The sequence below is a fragment of the Oryctolagus cuniculus genome, chromosome 8 (assembly GCF_964237555.1).
Source record: "Oryctolagus cuniculus chromosome 8, mOryCun1.1, whole genome shotgun sequence".
Lineage (NCBI taxonomy): Eukaryota > Metazoa > Chordata > Mammalia > Lagomorpha > Leporidae > Oryctolagus > Oryctolagus cuniculus.
In genome coordinates, this window is record NC_091439.1 from 139,286,203 (window position 1) to 139,303,406 (window position 17,204).

Below are 17,204 nucleotides of genomic sequence, written 5' to 3' on the forward strand. Positions count from 1 at the left end.
CAGAACTGCCCATGACTGGCTCTTCCTTCTTGCCCAAGTGGCTTTGCTTGGTCCTCTTTCCTTGATTTCCCTTGTGACCAGGTTGATTCTCAGGTAGACAGGAAACCTGTTGGCTCGCGGCAGCCTCTGGATTAATGTTGTGCTCTCATCTGTGATGCGTTAGTTTTCTCTCAGATCCCAAAAACCTTCACTAGGGGTGTTATTTTGTACTGTGATGTCTCTTTGTAAAGGCAGATACCATTGAGGACCCTGTCCTCAGGATCAGCTGAACTCACCCAGGTCTGGATGGAGTTACAAGATCCTGGCTTCAGGCTGGCACATTCCCAGCTGTTTTGGCATTTGGGGAGGTACCAGCAAATGGAAGAAATTTCTGTACTCCCTCTCCTCCTGCCTTTCAAAGGAAATGAAAAAATAAATAGTTAAAACATTGGAAAAAAATATTTTGCCTTATGTCCTAAGGGAACAAGAATTACTGTTGCTGTATGTAGAACTCATTGTACACTTTGCAAATACTCATAATTCTCAGCTTAAAGGCTGGTTGATCACTGCTGTCTGGGCTGCCTACTTTGGCTCCCATCCCTTTCCCTCTGCAGTTCACTGTGAGTGCTCATAAATCACCAAACTGCCTCCCAATTTTATATCCTTGTGTTCTTTACATAGCTTGGCCATAATCTCACTTTCTTAGCAGCATGCTTATTTCTAAGATGCTTCATAGGCAAAGAGATAGTGAGGTCATTGATTTTTCTCTGAGTCTTCCCCCTAAGTGGTTTATTTTATGAAGCTGATTGTGGGTGATTGCTCAGAAATTGAGGTGCAGAGGTTGCTGTTAGAGGAATAGGGTTGTCACTGCCCATTCCACTCTGCCCCAACCCTGCAACCCATGCCTGCCTTTGAATTCTCTTTTTAGAGCACTAGAGTGACACAGTAGTGACTCAATAAAAGAAAAAAAAAAAGCTTCTAATTTATTTATTTATTTTTATTTTTTTGACAGGCAGAGTGGACAGTGAGAGAGGGAGATACACAGAGAGAAAGGTCTTCCTTTTGCGTTGGTTCACTCCTCAATGGCTCCCATGTGGGTGCAGGGCCTAAGGACCTGGGCCATCCTCCACTGCCTTCCCGGGCCACAGCAGAGAGCTGGACTGGAAGAGGAGCAACCAGGACAGAATCTGGAGCCCCAACTGGGACTAGAACCTGGTGTGCCGGTGCCACAGGCAGAGGATTAGCCTAGTGAGCCATGGCGCTGGCCCAAAGCTTCTAATTTTTAAACAGATTTATATTTATTAATATAAAGAGAACAGATTCCATGTATTTAATGGATACAATTCTCAGAACATAACCATACTTCTTTGCCTATTTCCTCCTCCTTTCTTCACTTCTGTTTTTAACAATTTAAAAGTTGGCTTTATTTCTTAACCTTATTTTTATTCCTTCTTCTCCAGTCTTCCTGTCCAATCTTGTACTTTTAAGTTTTCATTTTTTCCCTTTCTTTCATCCACTTTTTTGCCTATTCCCACCTCAGTTCCAAAGAAGGAATAATGAATAAAAATCATGAGCTATTGATTCAAAGACAGGAATTCTGTCTAGTATGCAATATAGAAAAAGAAGATTTCATTGTTTTTTAAGTTACCTATTTTCTTTCTATAAGGTTTATTTTGTGCGGGCCAGCTGCACCAGTCAAACGAAACCTGAGGGAGGGAGAGGGACTGAAAAGAGGGACAAGCGATTGCAGAGAATGGAGCCAAGACAACAAGACTGATCAAGGCTCGTTTATTCTAATGTCTCTGTGGTATTTGTACATAACCAGCTGCAGAACAAAGAAGCACAAAGAAGCACAAAAGATAACAACATATGTAAGCAACTTATCGGGGCCTCCAGTAGCACAGATAATTTTAACAGAGCGTTCCTGATTATCATCCTCCTTCAGGATGGGAGTATGTGACTTTCTTATCCTAGGAATCTCACAGGCCTACATTAGCCTTGACTTGTGCAAAGGCTGCCTACATTATTTATTTACTTGAAAGGCAGAGTTACAGAGAGGGAGAGATCTTCTATCTGCTGGTTCACTCCCCAAATGACAATGGCCAAGGTGGGGCTAGACTGAAGCCAGGAGCCAGCGACTTCTTTCAGGTCTCCCACATGGGAGCAGCGGCCTGATATCTGGGTCATCATCTGCTGCTTTCTCAGGCTCATTAGCAGTGAGCTGGATCAGAAATGGAGCAGTCAGGACTCAAACTGGCACCCTTATGGGATGCCAGCACTAAAATCAGGAACTTTACTATGGCTATGCCACAACGCCAGTCCCAGATTCCATTTTAATAAAAGACAATACAGAATTCTAGATGGCTTTTCCCTTTGGCTACACCAATAGGAATTTATTTCTTCTTATAATGTGACCTAGATTAATTATTTCCATGTTTCCTGATTAACATTCTCTATTGGTTCAGGAGGCTGGCAGGTTGGGAGGCCAGGGAAAGAGCACCTGTTTTCTGTTCAGTTGTGCTGAGCTCCATGGAAGCTATACAGGAAGTTTGTGAGCAGAAAAAGTGAGGTTGGAGGCAGGAGACAAGGCAATGAAGAGGGTGAGTATAGAAGAAATAAGTGCAGGACCATATGCACAGAGAAGTTTGGTAAGAAAACTAAGTGTGATCAGAGCTAAAAGGAAGAAAAGAAAGCTTGAAGATAGGCATCAAAAGAGATGGTAAATTGGAAGCATCTGAGGGAATTCTGACTCTGATCACACACTTATTGAAGATGTGAGGAAACAGGTTCTTGCACTCATATTGGTGTGAGTGTAATGCAGTAGAGTCCCTTTGGAGAAAAAATTTGACAAATCTTTCTATAAAATTTTTCGAATGCAAATGTTCTTTGGTATGATTCAACTGCAGGAATTTATCTTACATATATTTGGTCAAATACATAAAACCATGTAAGTTACTTGTAATATTGTTCATCATGGGAATAAAACAGAAACAACCTAAATGTATAGTGATAGAGAATTGGTAAAATACATTATGGTATATCTGTACACTGAAATAGTAAATATGTAATGATATTTACTCATTTTATTTCATTCATAAGATAGAGAGACAGGAAGGGAGGGATTTTTCATCTGCTGATTCATTCCCTAAATGGTTGCAATGGCTGGGGCTGGGCCAGGCTGAAGCCAGAAGCTCCAAATGGGTCTTACACATAGGTGCCAAAGCCAAGGACTTTGGCTATCTTTTGCTGCTTTCTCAGGCACATTCACAGAGAGTTCAATCAAAAGTGGAGCAGCCAGGACACAAACTAGTGCCCATAAGGGATGCCAGCATCAAAGACTGTGGCTTCACCCATTACACCACAATGCTGGCCCCATGCACATATATCTTTATGAAGGCCCTTCAAAAGGTTCATGGAAAATGGAGTTAAAAACTGACATTATTTTGGTGCAAAAATTAAAATTCTTTCAATTATTTTTCATAATACATTCAAATGGTTTTGAAACCTTCTTGTATGCATGAACTTAAAAATTTGTTACAGTAAAACACAATAATTTAATTCCACTTTTTTATGATGCTTTAAAGTACCCTTCTGTATATACATGGAAGTCTCAGAATGGAATGTAAGAATCTTTTAAGAGTAGTTTGTTCTGGGAAGTATGACTAGTACTCCCTAGAAAGAAGGGAATAATGCTTATATTTTTATGTTTTTCTGTAATATTAATAGCTGATATGCACATTATTGCTAAAGATGTATTTTCTAAAGGTAGAGACTGAGAAAGTGAGATGGAGAGAGATTTTCCATTACTGGTTCACTCCCCAAATGGGTACAATAACTAAGGTGGGCCAAGATGAAGCCAAGGACCAGGAACCCCATCTGGGTCTCCCACATAGTTGATGGGGATCCAAGCACTTGGACCATCTTCCTCTGCCTTCCTAAGTGCATTACCAGGAAGCTGGATTACCAGAAAGTTGGAACAGAAGAGCAGCCAGGACTCATATCAGGCTTTCTATTATGGGATGCTGGCATTCCAAGCAGCAGCAGCTTAACCTACAGAATCACAATACTGCTCCATGCATTATTTTTATAATTAAAAGATCTAGATTCTGATTTTCAAATAATAATTTGGAGTTACTGGAACAGAAAAAGGATATTATGTAATATGCAAGGAAGTGAAAATATAGACTTTAGTTAATGATATGTCAATATCAGGGTAAGTGTTGTGGTACAGTGGGTTAAGCCATCAAGTACAATGGAAACAATTGCCCCTCAGTGTTCGTTGAGGTCCCAGCTGTTCCACTTCCAATTCATCTCACTGCTAACGCACCTTGGAAAGTAACAGAATATGGCCCAAGTGCTTGGGGCCCGAACCACACATGTGGGAATGCAGATGGAGTTCTGGGCTCTTTTTTGGCTTTGGCTTATGATGGAACAAGGACATAAGCCTCAGTCATTTTGGGTTCTTTTTACCCCTGCCTTCTTTAAAGAGGCAGTCTCACATCCTGTATTGTTTCTTATCCCAACCTTACATTCTTCTTCAGGTTTGAAGCTCATAGAAAACTTGAAAAACCTGTGTGGAGAAGCTCACCTCCACCTACTGCCCCCTACCCCCACCCCAGCCCACTTAAGATATAAAATAGGCCCCGACTGCTGGGGTCTGGGCCCTCTGCCACATGTTCAATCTGCATGCACACTGGCAGCTGGTCAATCTGAATAAAGAAAGCAGAAATATTTGAAAATAGCCTTAATCTTTAATTTTGATATTACAACACTCCTTTTCACTCTTTCTAATCAATTGGTAATTTTTAACAAGGCAGTTAAAGATTTTAAAAAGCTATTACTGAAACTGTTTTGTTGCACTCTCCTGTAATGCATGTTATGTATTATACTTGTGTACATATTGTATGTCTGTATGGGAAAATTTATTAAGAGCTCTGTTTTAATTGGCTTATGTTTGTGTTAGATATTCAATAGATATTTCCAACTACATGTACTCTTATAGTTTATAGAAGGTATTGGACCTTTTGGTAATTATTTGACAGTTTTATCTTTAGACCTTAGAAAAGGATGACTAACAATTTTCTGTATTAATAGCCTAGCCAAATATAGAAGACATTATGATTTTACAGCTAGATTTACCTTGCCATGGATGCAATAAATAGGCAAGCCATCTCTTTTCAAACCAAACTTTCTTATTTACTTCAAAATTTATAAGACAGTTTGGATAAGGTGGTCTTAATATTTGATCTTACCTGGAAGGACATAGCTTTCCTTATGGGCATCATCTTATCTCACAGAAAAAACTGTCACAACATGCCTGTGACCAAGAATTTCTAGCTCAGGCCACCAAAGATTAGGGATGGGATTGAGCACCACCTTGGTTGACATTCCTAAAGGCTGCCTCTGTGGTCTACTTTAATAGAGATAAGGAAAAGAGGAGTGAGCTAGGTAGCAGGAGCAATGTAAGAATAGATGGCAGGACCAATTAACAGCTGGTTTACATGGTGGTCTGCCATCAGGGAGACCCAATAAGGCTGGTCCATTCCCAAAAGGCACCTGTTTTCAATATGAGGAGTCAGGGCACTGGGCATGCAGCTGTTGTGACAGAAACTGGCTCCTGAATAGCCCTTCCAGTTCTGATAAGAGCAAGGCCACTGGAAACAACTGCCCTGGGGGTTAAAGAACTCCTGTGTCAGAGCTGCAGGCCCTACTGGCCCTCCCTAAACTGAAAAAACCTTCTGTCCAGCTTCCAAACTAATCATCACTGTTGGGGTGATGCCCTAGGGTCAATAACATTGCAGATTAATTTCCTTTTAGAGATGCCAGCAATTCAAAACTAACATATTCAGTACAACTCTTCTCCTAGGCCAGCTAGTCATGGAAGTCAACAGGGTGTCTTCCTTAAAGAGATTCACACCTCCCTTATGATGTCACTTTTTCTAAAAGATTTATTTATTTATTTGAACATCAGAGTTACACACAGAGAGGAGAGGCAGAGAGAGAAAGAGAGAGACCTTCCATGTGCAGGATCACTCCCCAATTGGCTGCGATGGCCAGACTGTGCCGATCCAAAGCCAGGAGCCAAGAGCTTCTTCTGCATCTCCCATGTGGTTTCAGGGGCCTAAGGACTTGGGCCATGCTCTACTATTTTCCCAGACCATAGCAGAGAGCTTGATCAGATGTGGAGCAGCTGGGACTCAAACCAGCACCCATATGGGATGCTGGCACTGGAGGCAGCAGCTTTACCTGCTACACCACAGTGCTGGCCCCCCTTATGATGTCTCTTCTAGTATCCCAAGTAAAGAGATAGATAGGTCTGGGCCTCACATATACCTGGCCAGGCCTTAATGCCAACCTGGTTATTATTAAGCCCCTCTTGTCAGATTCTGTTTGCTTCTCAGTAGGAAAACTCCCTCCTGGTTTGGAGAGCACCTTTCTTAGATCCTCTAATAAAGACTGTCCTTAGTTTTGGACCCTGTGTGTCTAATCTGCATGTTAGATTTATTTCTTCCAGACATGAAGCAATGAAATTCTAGATGGCCATGCACATGAAACCTCAAATGGAGACAGTTCTGTGAGCTGATGTTGCAGCCCCTTGAGAAGCCACCTTTTCTGCCAGAACCCTATCTTGATCACGAGTCCCTACATCACTACTATTCAAGCTCAAAGAAGTAAGAACTGTCCTCACCTTAACCTCCAACAGCAGCCAGGGTTTCCACAGACAGAGAGAGGAAATGAGGGAGCCCAGGACTAGAAGCAGGCCAGACTAACTCCAGCCTACAGCTCCTTGCCAGCATATACACACTAGACAAAACAGGAGTGTTCAGGCATATAACTGTCTTCACACTATGAACAGGACTCTTGCTTTCCTACATCCCCCTTTGCCCTCATCATTTTGGCCATCTTTTCCACCAGGGGCAATGTTTCTAATTTCTCCTTTTAGCCCCATAATCATAGTGCTCCTATTCCTACCATGTATAATTGACATGCTTCAAAGATAATTACAGGAGCATATGGCTGCTATATACCAAGCCATCATGCAAGAACAACACAAGATTGCTCTTCTTCAATTAATCTGATCCAGAGTATAGATACCCCATCCCATGTCAATGCTTCATATCAGCAGGAAGTAGCCATAAAAAAAAAACAGCACCCCCTCTTATCTATACTCAGAGTCAGGGTTGATGGAACAAGGACATAAGCCTCAGTCATTTTAGGTTCTTGCTACCGCTTCCTTCTTTCAAGAGACCAGTTCAGTCTCACACTCTGTATTGTTTCCCACCCCACCCCCTGCATTCTTCTTCAGGTTTGACAGCCCACAAATAAACTTGAAAAATCTGTGTGGAAAGCTCACCTCCACCTACTGTTGTCCACCCCCACCCCTAGCCCAGCTAAGTTATAAAAAGGCCCAGCTTCCTGGGGTCTTTGCTCTCTGCCATGTGTTTGGTCTGTATGCACACTGGTAGTTGGTCAACCTCTGCAACTTTATTTTCTTTGAATAAATGAGGTCTGGTTATCTCCTCTCTGTTTCCACCCCCTTTTCCTTACAGCTTGTCCCAGCAGGCACTTAGGGAGTGAACTAATGGATGAGAGATCTCTCCCTCTGTCTGTAAATCTGCCATTCAAAAGAAAATTAGTATTTAAAAAAGAAGATAGTATATAAATAATACCACATTGGTTGTGGTAAGTGTACCATGTTAATATGAGGCGTTAGTAATAGTGGGAACTGGGGTATGGGGTGTATCTGTAAACACTGTTGTCTTTGCAATTTTTTCTGTAAATCTGAAAAATCTTTTTAAATAACATTTATTTTGAAAAAAATAACTTGGAAGTCTATATTATGGGAAAGGGCCATAACTTGGCATTTAAAAGTTGAAAATTGAAGAGATGAATTAATGCAGAAAAATGGTTCCCCTGGATCCAGAACAAATTAATTGGTTATGCTTCCTCTGAATGGTAAAATGAATGGGAGTATAGTCATAGTTGTTGGAAAAGTCATTTTGTTTACTTAAAAGATGTTATTTATTTGAGAGCTAGAGTTAACAGACAGAGAGAGAGACAGAAAGGTCTTCCTTCTGTTGGTTCACTCTCCAAATGGCCACAACAGCTGGAGCTATCCGAAGCCAGGAGCCACATGCTTCTTCCTGGTCTCCCATGTGGGTGCAGGGGCCCAAGCACTTGGACCATCTTCTACTACTTACCCAGGCCACAGCAGAGAGCTAGATTGGAAGAGGAGCAGCCAGGACTAGAACCGGCACCCATATGGGATGCCGGCACCACAGGCAGAGGTTTACCCTACTAAATCATGGCACCAGCCCTGACAAATAAGTTATTTAAAAAATTAAGTGATGGTTATTTAAATCTCATAATCCAGAAATCACAGAGTTATTGCAAGCTACATGGTGAAGAGAGTTTAAAAATGAAAGCTTTAGGGTGGGTGTTCTGTTGCAGTGAGTTAAGCTGCCACTCAGGATGTGTTCAGCCTATGATGAAGTACATGGAATCTTATCTTGTCATCACTCCAGTCTAGCTTCTTGTTAATGCTGAAGAATGAGAAGCAACATTCGATTGTCCCAGTCCTTAGATTCTGTCCAGCAATATGGCTCCTGGGTCAGCATGACCCAGTTTCATTTGGGAAGAAAACCAACAGATGGAAGATTGCCTATCTTTGTGCATTTCCCCTCTTGTTCACTTTTTCAAGTAAATGAATGAGTGAATGAATATATTTTTTTAAATGAAGAAACTTAAAAGTGATCAAATGCTTGCTGTTTTCTTTAAGTGAACAAAATGGAGTGGACAGAAAGCAGATGTGATTTGTTAATGTAAATCCATTTAGCCAGCTCTGTGAGAGGTGATTTCTATGAGGACTTTTTTCTTCAAGATGGCATGATAGGAGCCAGGTCATGACACCTCATTCCTAGTCATCTTCCAAATTAGATCCCTTTGCTACTCATGCAACATCAGAGGTGACTATAGCCATTGTCTGAGTTCATTACAGGATTAAGATTGAGGTACAGAGCCTTGGCATTGACTCAATATGATATGTGCTCATCTCTCTTCTTGCCTTTGGTTAAGACCAAATGCAATAATTGCCCCCTTTGAATCAATTTGTATTCTCACCAGAGGAAGGCACCCTTGGTATTACCTTTCTATGTACTAGAGGAAGAATCTCTGGACCCTGTTCCCAGTTGTTGGTACCCAGTTTAAGAATTGGTATCCTTGGTAGTATAGGGTACAGCCACTCTTGTATATTTTAATGCCATTGTCTAGTTCTTCAGGACTCAAACACAGGTACTACTACATATGATGAGTAACCTATTACCCACTCTTTCAAATATCCATATCTCATTTTGATAGGACTTAATTTTGTCTACTCTATTAAGCTATATCAAGGATCAGTTTTTCCTAAAATTTTCTTTTGATGATTTTCCTAAAAATTATAATATACATTTATAACTGATAAACTCACTTTCAGTTAGCAGTTTACTATTTATTGGGTACTTAAATCATATTTCTATAATTTTTTTAAGATTTATTTTACTTTAAAGTCAGAGTTACACAGAGAGAGGAAGGAGAGGCAGAGAGAGAGAGAAAGAGAGAGAGATCTTCCATCTGGTTCACTCCTCAGATGGTCATAATGGCAGGAGCTGTGCCAATCCAAAGCCAGGAGCCATGAGTTTCTTCCAGGTCTCCCACATGGGTGCAGGGGCCCAAGGGCTTGGGCCATCTTCCACTGCTTTCTCAGGCCATAGCAGAGAGCTGGATAGGGAGTGGAGCAGCTGGGTCTCGAAGCAGCGCCCATATGGGATGCCAGCACTGTAGGTGGTGGCTTTACCCACTACGCCACAGTGCCTGCCCCTTCTATAATTTTTTTTAAATATTTCAATTTGAAAAAGTTACAGAGAGGGGAGAGAGAGATATCTTCTATCTGCTGGTTCACTCCCCCCATGGCCCCAAAAGTTTAGGATGGGATAGGCTGAAGTCAGATTTATCTGGGTCTCCCTTGGGAGTGACAGGAGCCCAAACAATCAGACCACTTTTTTTTTTTTTGCTTTTTCTCAGGCTACTATCAGGGACCTGGATTGGAAGTGGAGCAGTTAGGGCACAAACCAGCACCCCTATGGGATACTGCCATTGTATATGGTGACACCATGATGCCCACTCTTCTATAACTTAACTTTTATCTATGAGAAGCTACAACTATCCAGTTCTTTTTCAATATTATCATTTTGAATAAACATTTATCCATTAGTTCAGATGGAAATAAAGTAAATATTTCATTATACTTTCATTTAACACGTATCACACTCCTTGTTGTGACCTGACATCTAAATCTATATCTCTTTTACTTTGATGAATTCCTTTCTTATTTAATTTAAGAGACTTTGAGACAGAGGATTCCTGTTTGCTAATTTATTATGCAAATGCCATGGCAAAAGCTGGTTGCTGAGAACTCAATGCTGGTTTTCCGTGTGAGTTTTATGAACCCAATCATTTGAGCCATCAGCACTGCTTCTCAGGGTCTGCACTAACAAGATGTTGGAGTCAGGAGCTGTGTGCATATCTAGGAATTGAACTCAGGTACTCCAATAAAGGACAGAAGCTATGTAACTATTGGGCTAAATACCCACTCGCAGTCTATATTTTAACTGTGAGACACAGATAAAAGTTTGATGACCCTCTGTGTAATTTGATAGCAATATTTTAATAGACCAATATAAGGATCCTCCTATCTGACTTCAATGTAGTTTCCCAACAGTGGCATTTTTGGAATTGCAGTTTATCTAGTTGCAAATCATGTAAAGGCTGATCAGAAAGTTAGAGTGAAAATGCATCTTGATCTGCTGATTTTGGGGCTGTATATTTCATTAATCAATAACAGGGATGGAGGGTATTATATCCTAACTGTATTTTATGCTGTTACACATGGAAAAATTTTTTTTTTTTGACAGGCAGAGTTAGACAGTGGGAAAAAGAGAGAGACAGAGAGAAAGGTCTTCCTTTTCCATTGGTTCACCCCCCAAGTGCCAATCCGAAGCCAGGAGTCAGGTGGTTCCTCCTGGTCTCCCATGCGGGTGCAGGGCCCAAGCACTTGGGCCATCCTCCATTGCCTTCTTGGGCCACAGCAGAGAGCTGGACTGGAAGAGGAGCAACCAGGACAGAATCCGGTGCCCCAACCAGGACTAGAACCTAGGATGCCAGTGCTGCAGGCAGAGAATTAGCCAAGTGAGCCACAGTACCAGCCAGAAATGTTTTCTTAATTTCATTTTTAAAAAGTTCATTTTTAGTATATACAAATGCCTCTGATTTTTAAAATGTTATTGAAACAGTTTAAGCCGGCGCCGTGGCTCAATAGGCTAATCCTCCACCTTGCGGCGCCGGCACACCAGGTTCTAGTCCCGGTTGGGGCGCCGGATTCTGTCCCGGTTGCCCCTCTTCCAGGCCAGCTCTCTGCTATGGCCAGGGAGTGCAGTGGAGGATGGCCCAGGTGCTTGGGCCCTGCACCCCAGGGGAGACCAGGAAAAGCACCTGGCTCCTGGCTCCTGCCAGGATCAGCGCGGTGCGCCAGCTGCAGCGGCGGCCATTGGAGGGTGAACCAGCGGCAAAGGAAGACCTTTCTCTCTCTGTCTCTCTCTCTCACTGTCCACTCTGCCTGTCAAAAAAAAAAAATATTATTGAAACAGTTTCGATTAATGTGTACCACTCAGTCACTATTTTAGGGGATAGTGCAATATTTAAATACATATACACCATAGAAACTGATCAAGCTAGACAACTACTGTTTCCATTTCCTCTCATGGTTTGAGCCTACCAGCTCCTGTCCTCCAGTTCTTTATACAGTACTTAATATGTACACAGTTGTCATCTAACTATACTATGGAACAGCAGAAGGTAATCCTGCCTCACTTTACTTTGCTACCTGTTATCCATTCCCCCTCTCTCCCTAGCCTCCAAACTTCTCAGTCTTTAAAAATCACAATTCTATGTTCACATCCATTTTTTTCACTTCCATATATGACAAGAAACTGGGACATTTGTGTTTCTGTGTCTGGCTTATTTCAATTAATTTAATGATCTCTTTTTATTCATTTTTCAGGATGTAACAGTGTTGTATTTTTTTGTGATAAATGATGTTCCCTTTTCCACTTTTTCATAGATAGACAGCTAGATTGGTTATAGTTCATGGCTGCTGTGAACTGTGTTACAGTGACTATAGGAGAATTGCTGTCTCTGGTATGCAAGTTTCACTTCCTTCTGATACATAACCAGGAGTAAGATAACTATGTCATGTAATAGATAAATTTTTATGTTTTTTGAAGAATGACCATACTTTTCTCCATAACATTTGCATTAATTTGCATTTTCACCCATAGTGTCTGAGAGTTATCTTTTCCCACATTGTCACTAGCATTTGTTCTTTTTTATCTTTTTGGGATGAGAAGACATAATATTGTAAGTTTTTTTCTTCTTATCAGTTTATTAACTTGTTTATTAAAAATTTATATGTTTATTTGAATGGCAGAGTTACAGAGAGAGAAGAAAATACAGAGATCTTTCTACTGGCTCACTCCCTGGGGCCTGGCCAGACTGAAGGGGCTTCATCTAGGTCTTGCACATGAGAGGCAGGGGTCCAAGACCTTGGCCATCTTCTGCTGCTTTCCCAAATGCATTAGCAGGGAGCTGAATTGGAAGTAGAGTAGCCTGGACACAAACTGGTACTCACAGATGGCAGCTTAACCCACTGTTCCACAATTCCAGCCCTTCTCTATCCAGATTTCTCAAAAAAGTCATTAATATTGGCATCCATGTCATTTTCTTTTCATTGTTATCATTCAATTTAATGAAGTCTTATTTTTATTTCAACTATTCCTCTCAAATGGCTCTTCCCAAGGTCATTAGTGATTACCATGTTGGTTAAATGCAGCTTATGCTTTAAATTTCTCATTTACTGAGTGCATGGACCAGTGAATGGAGGACCTCTGTCTGTCTCTCTACCTCTGTCTTTGCCTCCCTGTGACTCTACTTCCCAAATAAATGAGTGGATCTTTAAAAATAAAGCAAAATATGGGGCTGGTGCTGTGGCTCAGTTAATCCTCTGCCTGCGGTGCTGGCATCTCATATGGGCACTGGTTCTAGTCCTGGTTGCTCCTCTTCCTGTCCAGCTCTCTGTGGGGCCTGAGAAGGCAGTGGAGGATGGCCCAAGTGCTTGGGCCCTGCACCCGCATGGGAGACCAGAAGGAAGCACCTGACTCCTGGCTTTGGATCGGCACAGCACGCCAGCTGTAGCGGCCATTTGGGGGGTGAACCAATGGAAAAGGAAGACCTTTTTCTCTATCTCTCTCACTGTCAATAAAAAAAACTATTATATATATATAATTATATATATAATTATTGTAAATATTATATATTATTAAATATATTATTATAAAATAAAAAATCTGTCAAATAAATAAATAAAGCAAAATAAAAAAATTTAAATACTGCTTTTGATTGTATGGGAATTTTGGTGATATTCTTCCAATTTATTAATAGGGAATATTTTTCCTTTTGTGTGTTTTTTTCTATTTATTTAATATTTTGTAATTTTTCATTGTAGAGTTCTTTTGCTTTCTTGATTAAATTTATTCCAAGGCAACAAAAGTTTTTTAGCAATTTTGAATGGTACTGACATGATAAGTTCTTTATCAGTCATGAGATTTTTGTGTGTTGATTTTATATCTTGCAAGTTTAGTAAACTTCTTTATGAGTTCCAATACTCTTTTAGTGGGTTCTTTTGGTTTCCTTATATATAGGATTATGTAATCTACAGGCAGGGATAATTTGACATTCTCCTTTCTAATTTGTATCCCTTTGATTTCTTTTTCTTGCCTTATTGCTCTGGTTAAAACTTAGAACTATTTTGAATAGCATGGTAAGGATGAGCAGCTTTGTCTGGTTCCAGTTCTTAGTGAAAATGCTTCTAACTTTTTTTCATTCAATATGATACTGGTTGAAGATTTATCATATATTGCATTGAATGTGTTAAGAAATGTTCTTTCTATACTCAGTTTGCTTAAGTTTTTTATAATGAAAGCATACTGTGCTTTCTCTGCATCAGTTGAGATCATCATGTGGTTTTTATTCAGTTTGTCAATGTGATGTATCACATTTATTGATTTGCTTATGTTGAATCATTCCTGCATATCCCTCTTGGTCCATGTGAATAATTTTTCTAATGTATTGTTAGATTCTATTAGCTAGTCTTTTGATGAGGATTTTTGCATATATATTCATCAATGGTATTGTTCTATAGTTCTCTTTCTTTGTTGTATATATTTTTTCTGGTTCAGGAATTAAGGTTATGCTGGCCTAATAGAAGGAGTTTGGGAGGATTCCCTCCCTTTCAACAATTTTGAATAGCTGAGGAATAATTGGAATTAGTTCTTTAAAAGTCTAGTAGAATTCAACAGTGAACCTGTCTAGTCCTGGGCTTTTCTTTGTTTGGAAGGTCTTTATTACTGATTCAATCTTTGTCTTGGTTTAGGTTTTCCAAGTGTCTTTGTGACTCAAATTTGGTATATTGTATGTGTCCAGGAATCTTGATTTCTTTTAGGTTTTCCATTTTGTTAGGCATCACTTCATATGCTCACATTCTATATTGCAATTGTAATCTGAGTTTTGGGTACTCCACTTTCAAGAAGTTTCATGCTAATATCCATGGGAAAAAGTGGATGATGTCTCAAATTCCTTAGTTCCTGTTGCTTATTTGACCTGTCACCTAAGTGGAGGACTTGAGAACCTGATCCAGCCACAGCTGTTGCAGACATTTAGAGAATGAACCAGTAGTTGGAAGATCTCTCTGCCTCTCTCTCCCTCTCTCTTTCTCTTTCTGTGTGTGTGTCTCTCTCTATCTTTTTTAAAAAATCAATTTAAAAATATTTATTTATTTGAAAGTCAAGAGTTATAGAGAGGAGAGATAGAGATCTTCCACCAACTGATTCACTCCTGAGATGGCTTCAATGGCCAACATGAGGCCAGGTTGAAGCCAGGAGATTGTTCTGGGTCTCCCATGTGGGTGGCAGGAACCCCAGTACTTAGGCCATGTTCCTTTTCTCAACCCATTGGCAAGGAGCTGGTTCAAAAGTGGAATAGCTGGAACTTGAACTGGCACCTATACAGAATGCCAACTTAATAAGTGGCAGTTTTTCCCATTGTACCACAACACCAGCTCCCCTCTCTGCCTTTCAAATAAGTAAATCTTTAAAAAAGATTTTTAAAAGACCTAAAGTAACAAAAGTCATTGTGATTGAGCATTGGAGAATCTATTGGAGTGATCTACTTTTTAAAAGATTTATTTATATATTTGAAAGTATCATTGAGTGAGAGAGGGACAGATTGATCTTCCTTCTGATTTGTTCATTCCCCAAATGGCTGCAATGATTGTGGCTAGACAAGACTGATATCAGAAGCCAGGAGCTTCTTCCACATCTCTCACATGAGTGCAGGGGCCCAAGCATTTGAAACATCCTATGTTGCTTTCCCAGACACACAAGCAGGGAGCTAGATCAGTTTGGAGCATTAATTTCTGTGATACTCTCCTTGCAGTTCAAGTATACAAAACCCACCTGGCACAAAGTCCCACTTATGGGTAGGCTGAGTATAACAGTTTTCAACTCTCCAAGGTTTGGGCTAGATGAGTTCTGAGTAATTGTGTTAAAATAGACATTAAGCCACAACTCTCGGTTTATGCTTTGTTAGCATAGTTTCATGTTTGCCAGTGATAATGTCTCTGACAACTTTAGGTCTCTGTATTGCAACCAATGAAAGCATCCAGACCAACAATGGTGATATCATCAGTCAGCAGAATGGTGTCCAGATGAACTTAAATGGCTTTTCTTGTTTGTTAGAGAGGTGATTTCCTGCTGTAACCTGACGTCTGGACACAGACATTGGAGGCCATCCCCTCTGCCAAGTGGAGTATGCCATGTTTGGATCCATCCTATGGTAAAGAGGCCTCAGTAGCCATGCTCAGGTTTTATTGTTCTATATCCATAGCCAAAGTCCTAGTAGACAACATGGTTTGGAGAATCACATGCTCAAGTTGTGTAGGAGTCTGTATTTCTAGTATAGCACAGTTAATAGCCATCTAATTTAATTTTATTGGAACAAAGCAGGGTTCCAAGAGAGGTAATTTATTGCATCACAGCATTTAAGAACTAATGGATATCACAGCTGACCCAGAGAATTTAGAAGGCATGTGAACCTTTAGAGTGAAGTCATTGAGAGCACGAAGGGTAGTGTCTATAATATTTATTTTGACTGATTTTTGCACCTTTCATTGGAGAGAGACCCAGATAACCTGGACTGATTTGTAGCATCAGTGACAATTTTTTAAGTGAGGCATGCCTTACACAGAAACCCAAGGACTATAGGATATTAGCCTTGTTTGTTCTTCACAATGTGTCAAATAGTGTTATTCAAGCAGGATGTCATCAATGTGATGTATACTTGTATTCGATTGGAAAATTTGTATTTGCTGGCAAAATCAGTGAGGTGCCCATATATATTCTAGAAGTGTCCCTTCAAAGTGAAGGCAGAGACTGAGGGGCTTTTGGAAAAGCTTTGAATAAAACACATTTGCCACATTCATAATAGTTGAGATACATCATTTATCTATTGAGAGGCATCAGAAACATTGATATTAGACATAAGGTATGGTAGACATAATGGGTGGGACATAGCATTATGATTTTAGTATTCTAACATGAGATACTATTTATTTTTTCCAGATTCAGTAGATAAAATTGGGCTGCCAAATAGGGAATAGTTGAAATAATCACCTTTTTGTTAACTAAGTCTAAGGTAATAAACTGTAATGCATGAAGACCTTGAGTTTTTTTTTTTTTAATAGGGCCATCTTAATTATTTTAGTTTGTGATCTATGAATTCTTATTTTCTCTAGCCAAGTAACTTACAAACTTTATTACTCAAAATGTTAGCCCATCTCTGCCACCTGTCGGATTTTTTGAGTACATCTGACTATTGAAAATTTAGGCAATACTATAGTTAAAGTGAGATGCACCAAGTAAATTATTTATGTTTCTTCTGATACATGTTTTGAAATTTTTAAAAATTTCTGTTGAATTTCCTGCTTAAATTTAGTGGGATCCCTGGTTAGGACTGTTATTTGAGCCTCACTACTGATTGCATCTATGAAACTTCATGAATAAGTGCATATAAAACCT

The 17,204-nt window shown here is 40.0% G+C and overlaps 1 protein-coding gene across 1 annotated transcript in view; it reads left to right on the top strand.

Moving 5' to 3' along the window:
* Window positions 1–587: 587 nt before the first annotated feature.
* Window positions 588–17,204, top strand: part of LOC127489067 (zinc finger protein 717) — a 37,136-nt gene continuing 20,519 nt past the window's right edge. Inside the window, exon 1 of the mRNA XM_070048281.1 lies at window positions 588–2,579. Coding sequence (XP_069904382.1) covers window positions 2,571–2,579 — 9 coding nt within the window. The 5' untranslated portion in view covers window positions 588–2,570. The remainder of the gene's footprint in view (window positions 2,580–17,204) is intronic.